The sequence below is a fragment of the Mesoplodon densirostris genome, chromosome 2 (genome assembly GCF_025265405.1).
Source record: "Mesoplodon densirostris isolate mMesDen1 chromosome 2, mMesDen1 primary haplotype, whole genome shotgun sequence".
Classification (NCBI taxonomy): Eukaryota; Metazoa; Chordata; class Mammalia; order Artiodactyla; family Ziphiidae; genus Mesoplodon; species Mesoplodon densirostris.
The window spans coordinates 84,522,036-84,539,382 of record NC_082662.1 but is presented as its reverse complement, the minus strand read 5'-3'; the positions used below and the strand labels follow the sequence as shown (position 1 = coordinate 84,539,382).

General features: G+C 33.5%; 1 protein-coding gene across 2 annotated transcripts in view; it reads right to left on the bottom strand.

Moving 5' to 3' along the window:
- Positions 1-17,347, bottom strand: part of FNBP1L (formin binding protein 1 like) — a 128,296-nt gene that overhangs the window by 20,320 nt on the left and 90,629 nt on the right. For both annotated transcript variants that reach the window (XM_060090151.1, XM_060090152.1), the window contains exons 3-8: positions 15,250-15,303; positions 13,842-13,989; positions 12,982-13,044; positions 5,919-6,023; positions 2,269-2,397; positions 325-471 (exon numbers count right to left, since the gene is read on the bottom strand). In XM_060090151.1, the coding sequence (XP_059946134.1) occupies positions 325-471; positions 2,269-2,397; positions 5,919-6,023; positions 12,982-13,044; positions 13,842-13,989; positions 15,250-15,303 (646 nt within the window). The remainder of the gene's footprint in view (positions 1-324; positions 472-2,268; positions 2,398-5,918; positions 6,024-12,981; positions 13,045-13,841; positions 13,990-15,249; positions 15,304-17,347) is intronic.

Sequence of the window (17,347 nt, the reverse complement as noted above, 5' to 3'; positions counted from 1 at the left end):
TCTGACCATTTCCTTCTTTAAACTTTCACTAGACTAACAGTATCATACAGTTTGTAACAAAAAGTTCATAGGTTAGTTATACTCTTGGAGTAGAACTGAAAAATTAGTGGAGAAAGGAAAGAGAAGCATTAAAACTCTTTCCTTTTAAACAATTAGAATTTTAGTGTTTAGAATGATCCTTATATCCCAAAGGAGTCTGGCAATAAGTTACTTCTACAGAATATAACTTAAAATCAGCTAACCATCAATTACTTCACCCCTTTCCCAATTCATTTCACTAACTTAAAGCAAATATATTATTCAAATTAATTATAAAACACTTACTCTTCTTTCGTCAACTGATTTTGCTGCAAGAATCATTCCTTCCAAACACTTTGAAATGATAGGAATAACTTTGCGTTCTGAGTCTGCAAATCCTCTGTAACACTCACTGAGTTTAATAGTCCTTCGTTCATCCATTTCTTGTAGTTGCTAATAATTAGGAATTTAAAAAAAAAAAGGAAAACTGAATTTTCTTTTCATTCTGAAGCAGCCCCCTTCCAAAAAAAAAAAAAAAACCCACAAAGATTCTACCCTAACAGTTACACTGTTGTAAATACCTTTTAACAAGTGTTACAGACTTAAAGTACTTAAAACTTGAGGCCTGTGAAGTAGCAAAATAAATAAATAAATAAATAAATACAAGGCTTTTAGTATATCCTAAAACCAGGTGACAACAGTTTTCAAGCCTTCTAAGGGACCCCCTACAGGCTACCAGATCTCTGCCTCATACAACCTCCACCTTTCATTCTTCAGTCAGAGCAGTTATTGTTGTTTATGCTTCTAGGAAAAGTTTCATTTTAACACAGAATTTTGACACATTTTTTTTCCTTTTTAAGCAACTGGCATAAAACATATACAAGTGTGAGCATTCTAAACCCTTAAGTTAGTTCAGAACATTTTGGTAAGATCTGACTGGACCAAGAATCCACAGTTGACCGCATACCAATGGGTACACAAACCTACCACATTCTACAGCTCAAAGTGACTATTGAAAGGTTGGGGACACAAGAGGAAAAACAAGAAGCCACAAGGTCAAAGTGATACATGTATGGAATCCCTACAATTCAAAAATTCATTGGCACATGCCACTAAGAATTATGCCAGGACACAATTATGCCAAATAACTTAAAGGCATTTTTTGACACTTCTTATTTGTCAACAATGACCTTTCTTTCTCACAGGAAGCAACTACACTGCTGAAGTCCCCTAGCTCCCAAAGCCTCCATACTACTTTTTTCCTCTTTACTTCCCAAAGCCTGGGAATTTATTTTGAGACCTGCATTTTCATAAAAGAACTGCCCCCAGCATCACAAACTGGCAAGACTGCTCCATAGCAAAGTACAAACAAAAGGATCAAGCCCCAAGACACAGAAAAGCAGTGGATCTCCAAGTTAAGGTCTCCCCAGAATACGAAGGCATAGCTGGTAAGTTTAGAAAAGCACCACAGAGTGAGGACAGGCTGACTAGACGCTCTGGATTAAATGACTGAAATCTGATACCCTCTCTAGTCCACCACCTCTCACTATGCTTCCTTTGTACTTCTAACTTGCCTCCAAGAAAAAAAAAGGTGTATTTGGACTGACACTCTTTTCACAAAAGCTCTGCTCTCCCAGGTACTACTGTTTTCAACACTGTTTCACTAAATCCCTTTCTCTTCTTTCTAGAATAGGCGGTAACATAATTTAACCTCCGGGGTCCTTACCTGAGGGCCGTTTGGCAATTAGTATCATCAAATGATGATGGATGGGATTTATAAGCCTGAATTACATTTATGATCTGGCAGCTAGGAAGATAAGCAGGCAAAAACCAGGCTAGCAAATACATTTCTTAAGATTTATTTCTGCCATCTGGACTAATGCCAATGATTCTGTTATAGTGTCAAAAAGCTACATCCAAATTCTAAGTGAGCAGACTACAGTACAAAATTCCAATGAATTCTCCCATCTCATAATACTTAATAATGTAGTGTTAAAATTTATCTAGAAAGTGTCATTGTTTTAGTGAACTGTTTAATATACTACTAATAAATCTGTAGAAAAATCTGTGATTTCAAAGTCAGAAAAAATCTACTTTTCACATCTATAATCATAAATTTCTTATCACCAATCTTGATGACTAGTGAATCTAGAAACATTCTGGTTGATGCCTGAAATTTTAAAGTTCTACATTTAAAGACTAGCTCTTCCGTATTTAAAATTAGGTTAATTTCACATCTCTAAATTTTACCTTGTAAATCTGAGGAATCACTACGTAGAAATGTTTGTGCTGTTCTCCATTGAAGTTTTGTAATTGTGCAGCATATTCATTCTTATTTTCGTCAGCCATATGTGTGCGTAGATTCAACTGCTGTTTAGCCTAGAGGCAAATTGGTCCAAATCATCGCCAACGAAAAGACGAGCAACAAAATCACAGCTAATTCACTTTTCTAGAAGTTATACTAAAACGAGACTTTTTCTAACTACTGATATCATTTAAAAGTAAAGGAGAGGCTTACAGATCTTATGGCCAGTCTCCCTGTTGCAATATTCCCTTTTTCTTACCGCAATAATAAATCCTCCCCCTTACAATAATCTATTAAAGTAAAGTTTCTCCTTAACAAATTCAGATTTTTTAAATTAAATAAATGACAACATTATGGTTTGAAATAGTAAGCTCTTAATCAGAAGGGAAAAAAAGCATCAGGAATAATTTAGACAGTTACAAAGTTAGCAATAAAACATTTCTTTAAACATAATCCAGTTATAGCCAACTCAGAACCACAGTGAAACCAAGTAATAGTAAAAATGGGATTTGGGGATAATGTAATGCTTAACAATAATTTCTACCTCTATACAAATCCACAGGTACTTTATTTAAGGAATCCTTATTTAGAATATAGTTCTGTTCATCTCAAGGAAGGTCTTATAGAAATGCTTCTTGAACGAGAACTTTAGTACCATCTACTGATACATTGGTGAGAACATCAGAATACAAACAGCACAAATCTAGATTTATTGGAGGAGAATCTAAACAATTTTCTCAATTGTTATAAAGTAATAGAAAAAAACAAAATAAGAATTGAAAATTTTTCAGTGTTCCAAGCTATAAATCATGTTAGATGAGAGTGCTTTGAAAATTATATCAATAAAAGCACATTGTGAATACACTTCATTATTCTAATTTTAGTTTTTACAATTGTAATCCCTAACCTTCTAACAGTAGGTCTACAAGTTAGTTCTTCTGAACTCAGAAACAAACTGACCTACAGAAATACATGGCAGTCAAGATCTCAGATAAGTCCACAAAAATCCATTTAATCCACAGTGTACTTGAAAATTAAAATAAATAAGTACTATGAAAACTAAACACCATGGCCCAAAATATTTCTACAGAAAAATACACTTCAAGTTCTAACCTGGGATCGTAAGTACACATTCATTCACTCCTTTCCTTTTTCTCCCTCCTCTCACAAACTATGATGGAATAAAAGGATTCCAGAATATCCCCTACCCACAATGGTTCTTTCAGGGGAAGCTCCTCATGTTCCAAGTCACTGGCTGTGATTCCCAAGGTCTGGGAGAAAGGCTCCAGCAGGTTATGTAAGAGAATAAGGCTAGAAGCTAAAACAATTGACACCTTCCCTGGCATATTCTGAGCTTCACATCTACTGCCTTTCCTTTTCTTTTTATATTTCATCAAATTTTTTTAAATTTTAATTGTGGCAAAATACACAATACACATAACAGAAAATTTACCATCTTAATCATTTTTAAGTGTACAGTTTGATAGTGTTACATATATTCACGGTTTTGTGCAACTGACTTCCTTTTCTTTAGGAAGATATAGTAATCGGCCTGCTCCCTCTTCACCTGTTTTTTTATGCTTTTTTAAAAAACTTTCGTAAGTAGTTACTTGAAACTATGTTCCCTTCCCTTCCTGGTCACTTAAAACAGAATTCCTCTACTCTCTGGTATCTAAAGTAAAACCTCAAAGTTTTCCTAATTCTCTAATAATTAAAGGGGTTGCAAACAAATAAGAATAAAAAAGGAAGATATAAACATTAAAATTCTGAACTAGTTAGGTGAAACTAACTAGTAGACGTTATATCTAGATTTCAAGACGTCTGACCTGTCTCTAAAGATATCTTTATAGACAAAATGAGTAAGTTAAAAATGAGAGTCCAGTTAAAGAGTTCGCCTAACTTGCCTAGTACATAAACTATGTATTCAATTGATGTTTGATAATAAGTCAAAGGAGTTCTTAAGGAGTCAATGTCAACCAGCAAGGAAGTTTCCCATATATAAAATAGGGCTGTTTGCAAGTGTTGTGGCCCACATTTTTATCAAGTAATGATAACACATTATGTGTATGACATGATACCTGGAAGGAAATTAATATAATGGATGATCAAAATCAGGATCCAAAAATCTTAACAGCAGGATCGAATCTAATAATTGATACAGATGTAGCATATACATTTAAAAGACCAACAGTACAAGTTCTGTCTGAGACACATATTCTTATACCACACCATATGTGAAAAGACATGGGGATTTCAGTTAACCATAAACTCAATGAGAGTCAAGCCAAACAATGTGGTTGCCCAAAAACCTGATATACATTTAGTGTATAATTAACATAAATTTAGCGTTCAAAACAAAGGAGGTAATCAAACTCAGAACTGATCAGACTGAACTATAACCAATTTGAGGTAACAAAGAATATTGGTTAATTAAATGGTATCCAAAGGAAAGTAGTAACTTGAAGATATCTGAAAAGTAACTTGAAGATATTTCATATGTGCAATAGGTGAAGAAACACAATAGTTCATCTAGGGGTAGATAATCTGCTACAAATATCTAAAAACCTATTTTGAAAAAAATATAGATTTGTTATTTTTCTGGTACCTCAAAGAAACTAAAGCTGAACAGGGAGACAAGTGGGGTCAATATAAGGAAATGGTAATTTTTTAAAAAAATGAACAGACTATTTTAAGACTCTATATTCCCCAAAACAGGGAACTTACTATCATAAGAGATATGTTATTAAAAATAGGGTAGACAAGATAAACACCATCATAAGTTATACTAGAAGAACTTTAAGGTAACTGGAACTTGAAATGTATATGATTTTGGGGTTTTTAAAAACTGGTAAAGAAAATGGAAGGTAGAAAATAAATTATTCCTTTCTTCTTGCTTTTTCTTGTTCTGATGCTATAGGAAATTACAAAATTCTAAGGAGAAAATATACTAATGTTGGGCCTTTGTATATACAAAAACATGGAGTAAGGTTCATCTATTTTTCAAAATCCCAACATTTCAGCACTATCACTGTGTCAAATGTCCTAAGATAAAGAGCATACAGCAGGGGAGAAGGAGAAGCTAAGCAGCAACAGTTACAGGGCTGATCCTACCAACAGTAATATTACAGAACATCTGGCCCAGAATCAGTCAGTGAATGACAAGAGAGAATTCAGTTTTCCAAAATGAATGACTGGATTAATCAAATAATAAACAAATAGTTGATATCACATTTCTAACAGTTTTATCATGTTTTCCCTTCTGTATAGTTGGGAAGCACACTATCCAGCCTCTATTTGCATACCCCATCAACATACCTTAGACTTTCTATCTTATTTTTAAATAGGATAGAAGCTCATTCTTAATAGCAACTATGTCTTTCCTATACACTCAGAATGCAGTTGACATTAATATATTAATTTTATTCTAATTACTTTCTCAGACCAATAGTGTAAAGTATGCAAATATTTGGGTATCTTAGATTTAGATATAGTGTATCTCTTGAGGAAACTCTAATACCAACATAAATATTGTAACTACTCTCCATATGCAAGTAATAATATTTTGATATTAAAGTCAGTTTGGATTATTTCTTACCTTTTCAACATCTGCCTTGGTTGCATTAGTATCATTATCCAATCTTTCATAACTCTGTTGTGCCTTCTCTGCCTCTCTACATTCTCTTTCAAATTTCTTTTTACTCTGTTAAAAAAAATTAAAATGCTGAAAAATAAAATTAGATTTATCTCATTTAGAAGTTAACAAATAATACTAAAATTTATATGGAACCATAAAAGACCCCGAATTGCCAAAGCAATCCTGAGGAAAAAGAACAAAGCTGGAGGCATAACCCTTCTAGATGTCAGACAATACTATAAAGCTATAGTTATCAAAACAGTATGGTATTGGCACAAAAAAAGACATATGGATCAATGGAACAGAAAAGAGAGCCCAGAAATAAACCCACACACCTACGACACACCTCTATGACAAAGGAGGCAAGAATATACAATGGAGAAAAGACAGCCTCTTTAGCAAGTGGTGTTTGGAAAACTGGACAGCTACATGTAAACAATGAAATTAGAACACTCCCTCACACATTATATAAGAATAAATTCAAAATATATTAAAGACCTAAACATAAAACAGGACACCATTAAACTCCTAGAAGAGAACATAAGCAAAACATTCTCGGACATAAATCGCAACAATACTTTCTTAGATCAGTCTCCTGAGGCAAAAGAAATAAAAGCAAAACTAAACAAACGGGACCTAATCAAACTTAAAAGCTTTTGCAAAGGAAAGCATCAACAAAATAAAAAGACCTATGGAATGGGAGAAAATGTTTGCAAATGATATGATTGATAAGGGGTTAATATTCAAAATATATAAACAACTCATACACCTCAATATCAAAAAAACAACCCAATCAAAAAATGGGCAGAAGACCTAGACATTTCTTCAAAGAAGACATAGAGATGGCCAACAGCCACATGAAAAGGTGCTCAACATAGCTAATTATTAGAGAAATGCAAACAAAACCACAATGAAGTATCACCTCACACTGGTCAGAATGACTATCATCAAAAAAGTCTACAAATAATAAACACTGGACAGAGTGTGGAGAAAAGGGAACTGTCCTACAAGGTGGGAATGCGAATTGGTGTAGCCACTGTGGAAAACAGTATGCAGGTTTCTCAAGAAACTAAGAATAGAACTAACATATGATCCAGCAGTCCCACTCCTTGGCATATATCCAGAAAAGATGAAAACTCTAATTTGAAAAGATACATGCACCCCAATGTTCACAGCAGCACCATTTACAATAGCTATGCCATGGAAACGACCCAAATGCCTATCAACAGACAACTGGTTTAAGAAGATGTGCTCTCTCTCTCTCTCTCTCTCTCTATATATATACAATGGGATATTACTCAGCCATAAAAAAAGAATGAAATATCATCATATGTAGCAACATGGATGGACCTAGACAATATCATACTAAGACTAAGTCAGACAAATATTATATGACATCACTTATAAGTGGAATCTAAAAAATAATACAAGTGAATGTATATACAAAACAGAAACAGACTCACAGACATAGAAAACAAACTTACGGTTACCAAAGGGGAAAGGGAATAGGGAGATAAATTAGGAGTATGGGGTTAACAGATACAAACTACTATACATAAAAGAGATAAGCAACAGGACTTACTATATAGCACAAGGAACTATATTCAATATCTTATAATAACCTATACTGGAAAATACTCTGAAAGAATTTATATATATATATAACTGAATAATTTTGCTGTACATCTGAAACCAACACAACATTGTAAACCAACTAAACCTCAATAAAAAAGAAAGTAAATTTAAGGTATTGCCACAGTGTATTTATTGTGTAAAATTACACACTACAGGTAAAATTTTTCTAAATTAGCAAAGAATTTTACTATTACAATCAAACCATGTGTCTTAAATATCAGATATCACAAGACTGTGAAGAAAAAAAAATCATAGGCATGACTGAGTTAATATTTATTATGTATCTCAATCTCTTTATAAGAAAAATAATCATATGTATTTTGAAATTTTTTATTTTAAGCTCATTTTAGGCAGGATTTTTTTGGTTTGTTTGGTGTTTTTTGTTTTGTTTATATATGTTTGGTTGATTGGTTTTGGTGTTTGCTTGTTTTCCTTTTTTTTTTTTCTGATGGAGTCCCAGTGTAGCTTAGAGTGTGGAAATATCCCTCCAAAGTGGTTTTGTGTTGTTTCTTCCAAGTGTCCCAGGAATACCGTCTGCCCAGAGTGGCCTCTACAATTTTTTAAATTTATTTCAAATTACTATGACTTTGCAAAACCTATTCACAACTGAGCATGTGATATATTTACTTTCCTGTGTATTTTTTTATCCTGAAGTTAATGTCTTTTTCTAAAATATTTACTTTAGTTTTCAATGTACTTTTCTCTAATTCAACCCTAGTGTCCCCAGTTCTTTACATCTCTCCTCAGTTAATTCAAACATATTCAGAATTCTATCAATTTTATCTTCTTAATGAAATCAAGAACCCAGAGGTTTGTAACCTGTTAAAATTTGAACTGGTTACCAAACTAGGCCTACTGAATAACTGTTACCTTGGGATTTCCCTTCACCATTTCCTGGGGATTCCTTTCAATTCTCCCTTAATTCGAATCTCCTATTTCCTAGTTCCACACCTGCCCCTTTCTTGGTTCCTTTCTCTATTTTGTTAGAACACATTCAGCAGTAGCTTCCTAAAAGAAGCTTCCGAAAAGAGATAATTGTTTAAGTCTCCATGACTGAAAATGCCTTTCCATCTATTTTAATTGATAAAATTTGGCCAGGTATGAAACTCTGAGTAGGAAATCTTCTTTCTTCAGAAATGTAAAAGTACCACTCCACTGTCTTCTGGCTTCCTGATCCCATTCTGATCCCTGATCCTTTGCATAAAATATGTTTATTTTGTTTTGTTTTTTCTCTCTGGAGGTTGGTAGGATCTTCTCTCTCTCCTAATTGTTCTGAAATTTCATGAAGATATGTCTTGCTGTGAATCCACTGTGCTGAGCACCTGGAAAATCCTTTCCATCTGGAAACTCATGTCTTTCTGTTCTGGGGAAATTTTCTTGAATTAATTTTACCTATCCATTTTCTATGTTTTCTCTTTTTTAAGATGCTTATTATCTTGAAAATGAATCTATAGGATGAGTCCCTCTAATTTTCTTATATTTTCTCTCATATTTTCAGTCTGTCATTTTGCTCTACTTTGAGAGATTTCTTCAATTTCATTCTTTCTAGTGAGCTTTTCATTTCTGCTACCATAAAGTTCTTTTTTGTTCTTTATATGTTCTTTTCTTTATAGTATCTTGTTCCTATTTCATGGATGTAATAACTTCTCTATTCCCTATGAAAATGTTAATAATAGTTCTGGGTTTTGCTCGTTTTTGCTTTTTAATTTCTATTTCCTTTCACAGTCACTGTTTCTTCAAAGTTGCTTTTTTTTCTGCGTACTAGTTTTTCTGCATACTCTGGTGTTTACATTAGATGTTTTCTTTAAATGTCTGGGGATACCTGCCTATCTGCTCTTATTTTAAAAGCTAATTGGATTATGGCCTTTTCCTCTACAGTGATAAGGCCAGGCAGTTTCCTTGGAGAAACCATGGTGCCTGTATCTTTAAGCCTTTCCTCTCAAACTAATTAAATTCCACAAGAGGAGACTCTTCCAATTTCTTGTCTGGAAAATATATGCCTTGCTACCTGTATTCTGAGAATTACTCAGAAGAAAGCACAGGATGTCAACATTTTCTACTTACCTAACCAGTTACAATGTCAATTTCTTGTCTTGAGGATTACAAAACTATTCAGATAGTGCAAATCTCATAACTACAAGGTCAAAAGGTTTAAATTTCTCACAGGATACCTCCTACTCCTTGACTTTCAGATAGAGACAAGGTTTTTCCGCTACCTCCCTTGGCCAGTGGGCAGAGTTCCTGCCACCTTTCACTAAAGGTTTAGTCCTTCAAAGAGTCAAACTTTATACGGGGATTTCAGTTCCAACTCTCCAAACATACAGAGCTAAAACCTAAACTTTGTCAAAGTGTGAGTACTAAACCCCAAGCCCTTAGCAAGGTCCTGTAAACCATACCCCAAAACCTCTATAACCACTTTTCAAATGCCACTGTATCAGCTCACACAACTATTGCTCTGGCTTTTAGTTTACCCTTAGTTTCTAGCAGTTAGAAATTTCCCTTTCTTTCAGGTAGCTATGCTAAGAGCTTAAAATACAATAAAAAATATTTTAGCTTTTATATCTAGGTATTTGTAGCCAAAAGTTGTCTGAGTTAGTTCAGTTTGCCTTATACCTAGAACCAGACATACCTGTAACTTACATCAAATAAATGTACTCAGAAATTTCTTATAAAAATTTAAAATGTTCTTACTATTTTGATTAGTATGAGATATCAAATGAGATACATAAAATTTATTCAAAGCATAAATATATCTGAATATACATAATATACAGAATGTCACTTTCCTGTGAAGATTAAAATTAAATTTCCACATTTAATTCTCTGAAACTCAGTTCAGAGCTGTGTTTTCAAATTGAACAGCTATAGCTACTAATTTTGGTGTAATTTGAGGCAACTCATATACAACAATACTTTTATATTAAGTGTCCTATTGTTTGTGAAAAATCTACCTACTAATTTCCTTGCAACAGCAAAAGAATCATGAGTACAGTAATATTAAAAATACTCCTTCCCTGAAAGATATTATATCATTATACAATACAGGGCTATACTCCAGAAAAGATTCTCCTTTCTTCATCCTTTGTGTCACAGGCTAATCAACAGCCACATCTACTCCCCTACTCTTTCTCAAAAGAGCCCACCTCCCTGCATGGAGGCTGAAAAGAGCTGAAAACTTGCTTTACCAGCCTTCCCACAGCTGGGGCATGGTCAAGTAATCTAATCCTGTCAAAGGCACCCATGAAGAATTCTGCTGGCATTTTCTGGGAAAGCTTTCCTTCCCTGATAAGAGGAAACAGAAGAGAAATGCTTTCTCTCTCCTGCTTCTGCATGCAGCTGAATGAGGATGTGGTGCTTGGCTGCTTAAATCAACTGTTGACCATAAAGGGACAAGCCTGAAGGAAAAGGCCATGGTCAAGACAGCAACGTGGACAGATAGAAAAAGCAGCCTTGGTGACATCACTGAGCTACTGACCAACTCTGGAACTGACCTGTTTCTGAGCTTTGTTCTTATAAACTCATATGATCTGTTACTTGGAACCACCTGATAGACCTGGCATTTCTGACGCTTCAATCTTCTCAATCTCTGACCATTCCTTCAAAATCTTCTTCACAGGCTACTGTCTTCTGCCCTCAATTTAAATGTCAGTGGGGCCTATTTTGTTTATCCTGGGTTAATAACTGTCTTTAAAATTTTTTTTTCTCAATGTTCAATACTCTGTCACTAATTCAATCTTTCTCTCCTAGTTCTTTAAATATCCTCTCAATTACTGCAAACATGTTAGGAATTTTACAATTTCGTTTTCTTGATTAGACATGAAGATATGGGACTATAAAAGGGATCCTGCACATATTTCTACATATTACACAGAAATTATATTTGTGCCTCTTTCTTACTAGACTGCAGGCTCCACAAAAACAAGACCATATCATATTTGCTTTTGTACCAGACTCAATACATGTTACGGATAGCTTCAATAAACATGAGTTGAGCTGAACTCACCTTTATTTCACAATATTGTTAATGCCTTAAAGAAATCTCTCCTACATTTTTTGACGCTTGTTTCTTATGACCCTTATGACTTTTGCTTAATAACTAACAATTGTTCTAAAGGTAAGTCAGCACATATCAACAGGAATGATTTGTGTCAACTCCAGTTTTTAAAGGGACCAATAACTCATGATTGTAGGAGTCTGTTATTTTGTGCAAATGAAAAACACACACACATACACATTCATTGGGTGGCAGATACTAAGGATGCTAGTTAAGGCAATTTAAAATTTAATAAATGTAAACACTCCCTAGAAGTCTTTCTGAAACCAATTAGAAAGAAAATCAAAACAAAAATGAAAACAGACTATTAATATACCTAAGAATTCTCAATCAGTACCGGTGATTAGAATCTTACATCAGTGACAGTTATATAGTAGAAATTTACTCTAAGCTTTTAATCCGTGCCTTTAAAAAAGAAAGAAAAAAAGCTGAAAACTGTACACGTATATGCAAACTTTTTTTTAAATCTCAGACTTGTCCTTTTTCCAACAACCACAAGCTAAATTGATTAACATGAAAAACTCCCTTCAGCATAATTTTCAAGGAATACAGTGTCCATCATAAAAATATGCAGGGAAAGAGTAAACTGCTTGCTAACATGAGGGTTCAAGAAAGAATATTAATCTTATACGACAGTACATCATTTGGCAGAGCGTTTCAAGTAAAGAAAATAAAATGTTCCATGTAAACATCTTGGTTTTCAAATGACTGTATGCCAGGATATTTAAGAAAAACCACATTAAAGAGTACCTTTGGAAAGTTTTTAAAGTAAATAATTATTATGCTTTTATAATTTTGCCTTATAAAGTACTTTATTTCCTACAGTGAGACAGTCTATGACCAGCAGCCCAGTACTAGAAACATTCAATTATAGAATCACTGAACTGGAAGAAACATTTCATATAATCTAGTTCACTGTCTTCATTTTTCATTTGCTAAAACTGAAGTCAAGACAAAATCAGGTGCTAATAAGGAAAAGGCAGAAATAGAATCTAGTTTCTCTTAGTCTCAGTCACATGGTCTTCTAAGGTGTATCAATACTTCCTTATTACTTCTATCCTCTATCAATATTTTATAGTAACAACGGCAAAGTCAAAAAGAATCTTCCTAAATGTTTACAATTATCTGAAGATTATAGAATTGGTACAAGTACAGAACCATGTATAAAAAAAGGAAAACAGACAAAATGGTCTCATATTCTCTATTTACACCAATGTCAAATTATAAATAATACTACATTGAGAAATATTAAACTCAAATAGATATGAAGCATAAGAGCATTTAGAGCTAAATGCTACAAAATTTTATGTTAAACATGAAAACACTATAACTCACATTATCCATCTGTTTCCAGCACATGTCAAGGTATTGCTGAGCTTTTCGTCCCTCTTGAAGATGCTGAAGATCATAACAACAACCAAAAACACAAACAAAACAAATTTTTAAATTACAATTAAATACCAATTAAAGCCTAAAGTCCCCAAAAGGCTTTTCACTTAATTTTTTTCAAGGTACTAATTATGTAAACTTTATCAAGACTTAGGAAGAGATTATTAGTAAAGCAAAAATTCTCTAAAATGCATTTTATAGACTATTATTTAAATATTTTAAATATAATCTTTAAGACAGATATAATCTCTTGGAAAATACATGATTATCTAAATAGGGGTTGACAAAGTTTTCTATAAAGGGTCAAATAAACATTTTAGGCTTTGCAAACCACATGGTCTCTGTCTCTGTTACAAATATTCAACTCTGCTAATATAATGCAAAAGCAGCCACACACAATATATAAGTGAATGAGTGTGCGCCTGTTCCAATAAAACTTCATGGTCACTAAAATTTGAATTTCATATAATTTTCACATGTCATAAAATATTCTTTTTTTCATTTTCTTTTCAACTATCTAAAAATGTAAAAACCATTCTTAGCTCATGGTAACTAGGAAACAAAAACAGGCAGTAGGCTAGATTTGTCCCACTGGCTGGAATTTACCAGACCTCAGTCTTAAATCCAAAAGGATCACAAATTAGCAAGAATGTCTTGAGATAATTTTAGCTAGAAGAAATTTAGAGAAATAGAAAACCAGTTTATGCTGTATGACTATACATTATTTTAAAAAGCAAAGTAATTACTTCATTTCTGTGAAAATATTTCATATACTATTATCACTGTATAAAAATGATAAGAATTACCATTTTTCTTTCAGTTTTCAGATCATGAGCATATCTCATTAATTCACCATAAACTCTGTGCGCCATTTCTTCTGCTACTACTTCTCGCTGTCCTGCATAGTCATTTAACTCGTTAAGGATGTTAAAAAAGGCTATACACGAAGTAAACCTGACAAAAACATATTAAAAATGGTGAAATTTATTTTTACTTTCATTATAAATGTTTTTGTGAGGTATAGATTGAGCCTCATACTTAACAAATTTTAACATATTCAACCTAAATCTCAGCTACTAGCTCTAAATTAACTTTGTATGGAAAGAATCCTGCTTAAGCTCAAGTTGTACATGTTTATATATCGTTGGGCAGTCTTAATTTATAAATAAAAGGATATGTGGGGTCAAAAAATAATAAGAATACTACCTGCAGGCTCTTTTAGCATACTGGAATCTCTTAAGTTGCCAATTAACTGGCCTGAGCTTGGGAATGAACTTGGTTGGATTCCTAGGCTTGGCAGCTGAACCTATTACAGAGATGATATGCTTGCTCTAGAGGACAGAACCTGCCAATTATACCACTCAAATGCATCTCGATGGGTGATCTACAGAACAATTTTGCTATCAGCTCTGGACACAGCTGCCTGTATGCCTGCCCACATCCTGAATGCAAGTGAAGTGCCGCTATGGTTGGCACCACAGAGGGGTAAGAAGGGGCAAAAATAAGGGTAAAAAAAAATGTGTGTGGAGGGCAGGAGAGAAACAAAGAGAATCACTGTATTAAAATGTATAGATCTACTTGAATACACTGCGGGAACACTCTTACATAAGCTGAAGGTGGACAGCTCAGCTAGGACTCCATTAACACTAAACCTGAGAATCCTCTAACAACTGACAAATACACACAAAGTTGTTTTAAGTCTAGTCTCCTTTTGTTTCTGCATTTTACAACTATCCATGTATCCCCCTATTTAAGAATGCCAAAAAGCTCATAGGCAATTCCTAACCTTTTATTCAGAGTTCCAAAATTACCCTGAAAACCTTATTCCTTTTCATTACCCCTTTAAACTAACCAGCCAAATTGTTTTACTACCTGTAAAAGTAAAAGCAAGAATCTAACAAGCTGACAGCTACAAAATAAAGTATGGAAAAAATACCCTTTTCTTCTGGAGAAAAGTGGAGTCCCAGTCTACCTATTACTTAGAAATCACACTTCAACTATTCTAAAAAGCTATTATCAAGCCCACTGAAGTATGCAACCTCATAAGAAAAAACAGTAGTTTCCTCTTTCATAAACATTATGATTTTTTATTACAATAAACTTTTTAAAATCTTTATAAAAAGCTAATGGCATAATATTTATTTTACTAAATAACAAAAATATAGGTCTTCTTTTAAATTTTAATATGCAACAGTAAATAGGTATATAATTTACCTTGGCTCTTCATCTTTGGTGGAACGTTTGGGACAGTACTTCTTAACCAGATTTCTATAGGAAGAAGATTTTTAAAAATTTACTAAAAATACTGTTGTTGAAATTCAAATACTCTAAAAGTTTCCAATTTCATTAAATCAAGAATTTAATGATGTAAAACAATTAAGATAGCAACATGATCATCTATTACCATCGTAATAGACAATCATTACTTACATTTTCTCCTTAAAATACTGATTCCTGCAGAAAGAAATGTTATTTCTATGTTTATACAAGTGTAATAGTAACAATTTGGTTGATTATGCTATCAAACTAAAAAGAATTAAGAGGAAGAATAAAAGAAACAAGGTACTCGGTATATGAAACTGAGTTATGGCAGAAAGACAGGTATTTCAAGGAAATACTATCATTATTTTCTTTTGTAAATCAGGGATTATAATACTAACTAAGGTAAAATGTAAACAGATGCAGACCCACTACAGGATAAAAGAACCGTTTGTCAGTATCCTCTGTAAATCTACTTTTATATGAAAATCACTATGTGATCCTTAACCTTCTCTTTCTTTAGGCAAATGAATTAATTCCAATTTGTAACTTTCTCTGCCTGTATCTGTGCCCATTCTTGACAATCTCGGACTAGAATGCTACCTCATTTCATCTTTGTAAAATGAGAGGTAGACAAGCACATGGACTCTGGAGTCAAACTGGACTATGTGGGTTTTGTGTGGCATCTGTGTGACCTTGGGCAATTTACTCACACTCTTTGTGCCCAGTTTTCTATAAATGGTGATACACAGTACCTCTAACCCATAAGGTTATGAGAATTAAAGTAGATAATATTTGCAAAGCATTAGCCACAGTCCTTTATACTATGCTCCTGAAAATATGATTCATGGACCAGTAAAGGTCCACAGACTCTTGGTTACCTATCCCACAACAAGCTAAGTACAGAAGTTGAGAGTAGTTTTATAAATGTTGAATTTAACAGTAAAAAAAAGTAGGGCCTGTATTTCATATGTCTCTTTTTATGTCATTTTTTCTAGCATTAAATTTTTATTGTATTTTATAAAAGCATCAGTAGAAACTTTAAAAGAAACTAGTCCATCATCACAAATAATTTGAGAAGTACTGGTTTAAACTATAATATCCATGGAAATCAGCAATTATGAGGTAACTGATTAACTTATTATGGTTATAACCACAGTCTCCAACCTATAAATGGGTTGCATTCTGGAAATTACTTTTAATGTCAGTGATTTTCAACCATGAATCCATGAATTACTTTAAATAAAAACAAGTCAAACTTGGGCGAAGAACATTCCAAAGAGCAAGCAGTTTCAAATTCTGAACATAATTTTGTATATCAACATTTTAAGCATTGTTTAGAGTTATAGGCTATAATTGACATTTGTTGTCTATGCCTACCTACATCACTCACTACACTTTTTTATTCTGTAACAGTTTGTGGCAGACATATTTCTGCTCATCAAAGAACCCTATTATTTCACACATTTTCCAGCACACTTGCAGTTAGGCAGAACCATGTGGCTAATTTTGTATAATGGGCTGTTAGCTCTGTGTTAAGTACCAAGCTAAAGCATTATAGCTCATGCATAAACGTCTGGGCTTCTTCATTCCCTGATGAAGCAACTGTGGAGCCTTCATGTTAAGATCAAGATGAAAACAGTATGGATTCTTGAGTTACCACATGGACTACCAGAGTTATCACCTAGCTTTGTGGTTGACTTTGCATGAGCAAGAAATAAGCTTTTGCTGTGTAAAGTCCCTGAGATTTGGGAGTTATTATTCTAGTACAGCCTAGCATAACCTAAACTACAGCTCCTCTATTGTCATGTCTACATAATTGTGGTGGGTTGGTCACATATAACAGTCCAGGAACACTTATTTGATCCAGGCCCATTAATCCAGGCCAAAGTCAATGCTAAAATTTCCGCTGAAATTCTTGGTAAGATATGTTTTTTCTTTTTTTAATTTTTATTTTATATTGGAGTATAGTTGATTAACAATGTTGTGTTAGTTTCAGGTGTACAGCAAAGTGATTCAGTTATACATATTACATATATCTATTCTTTTTCAA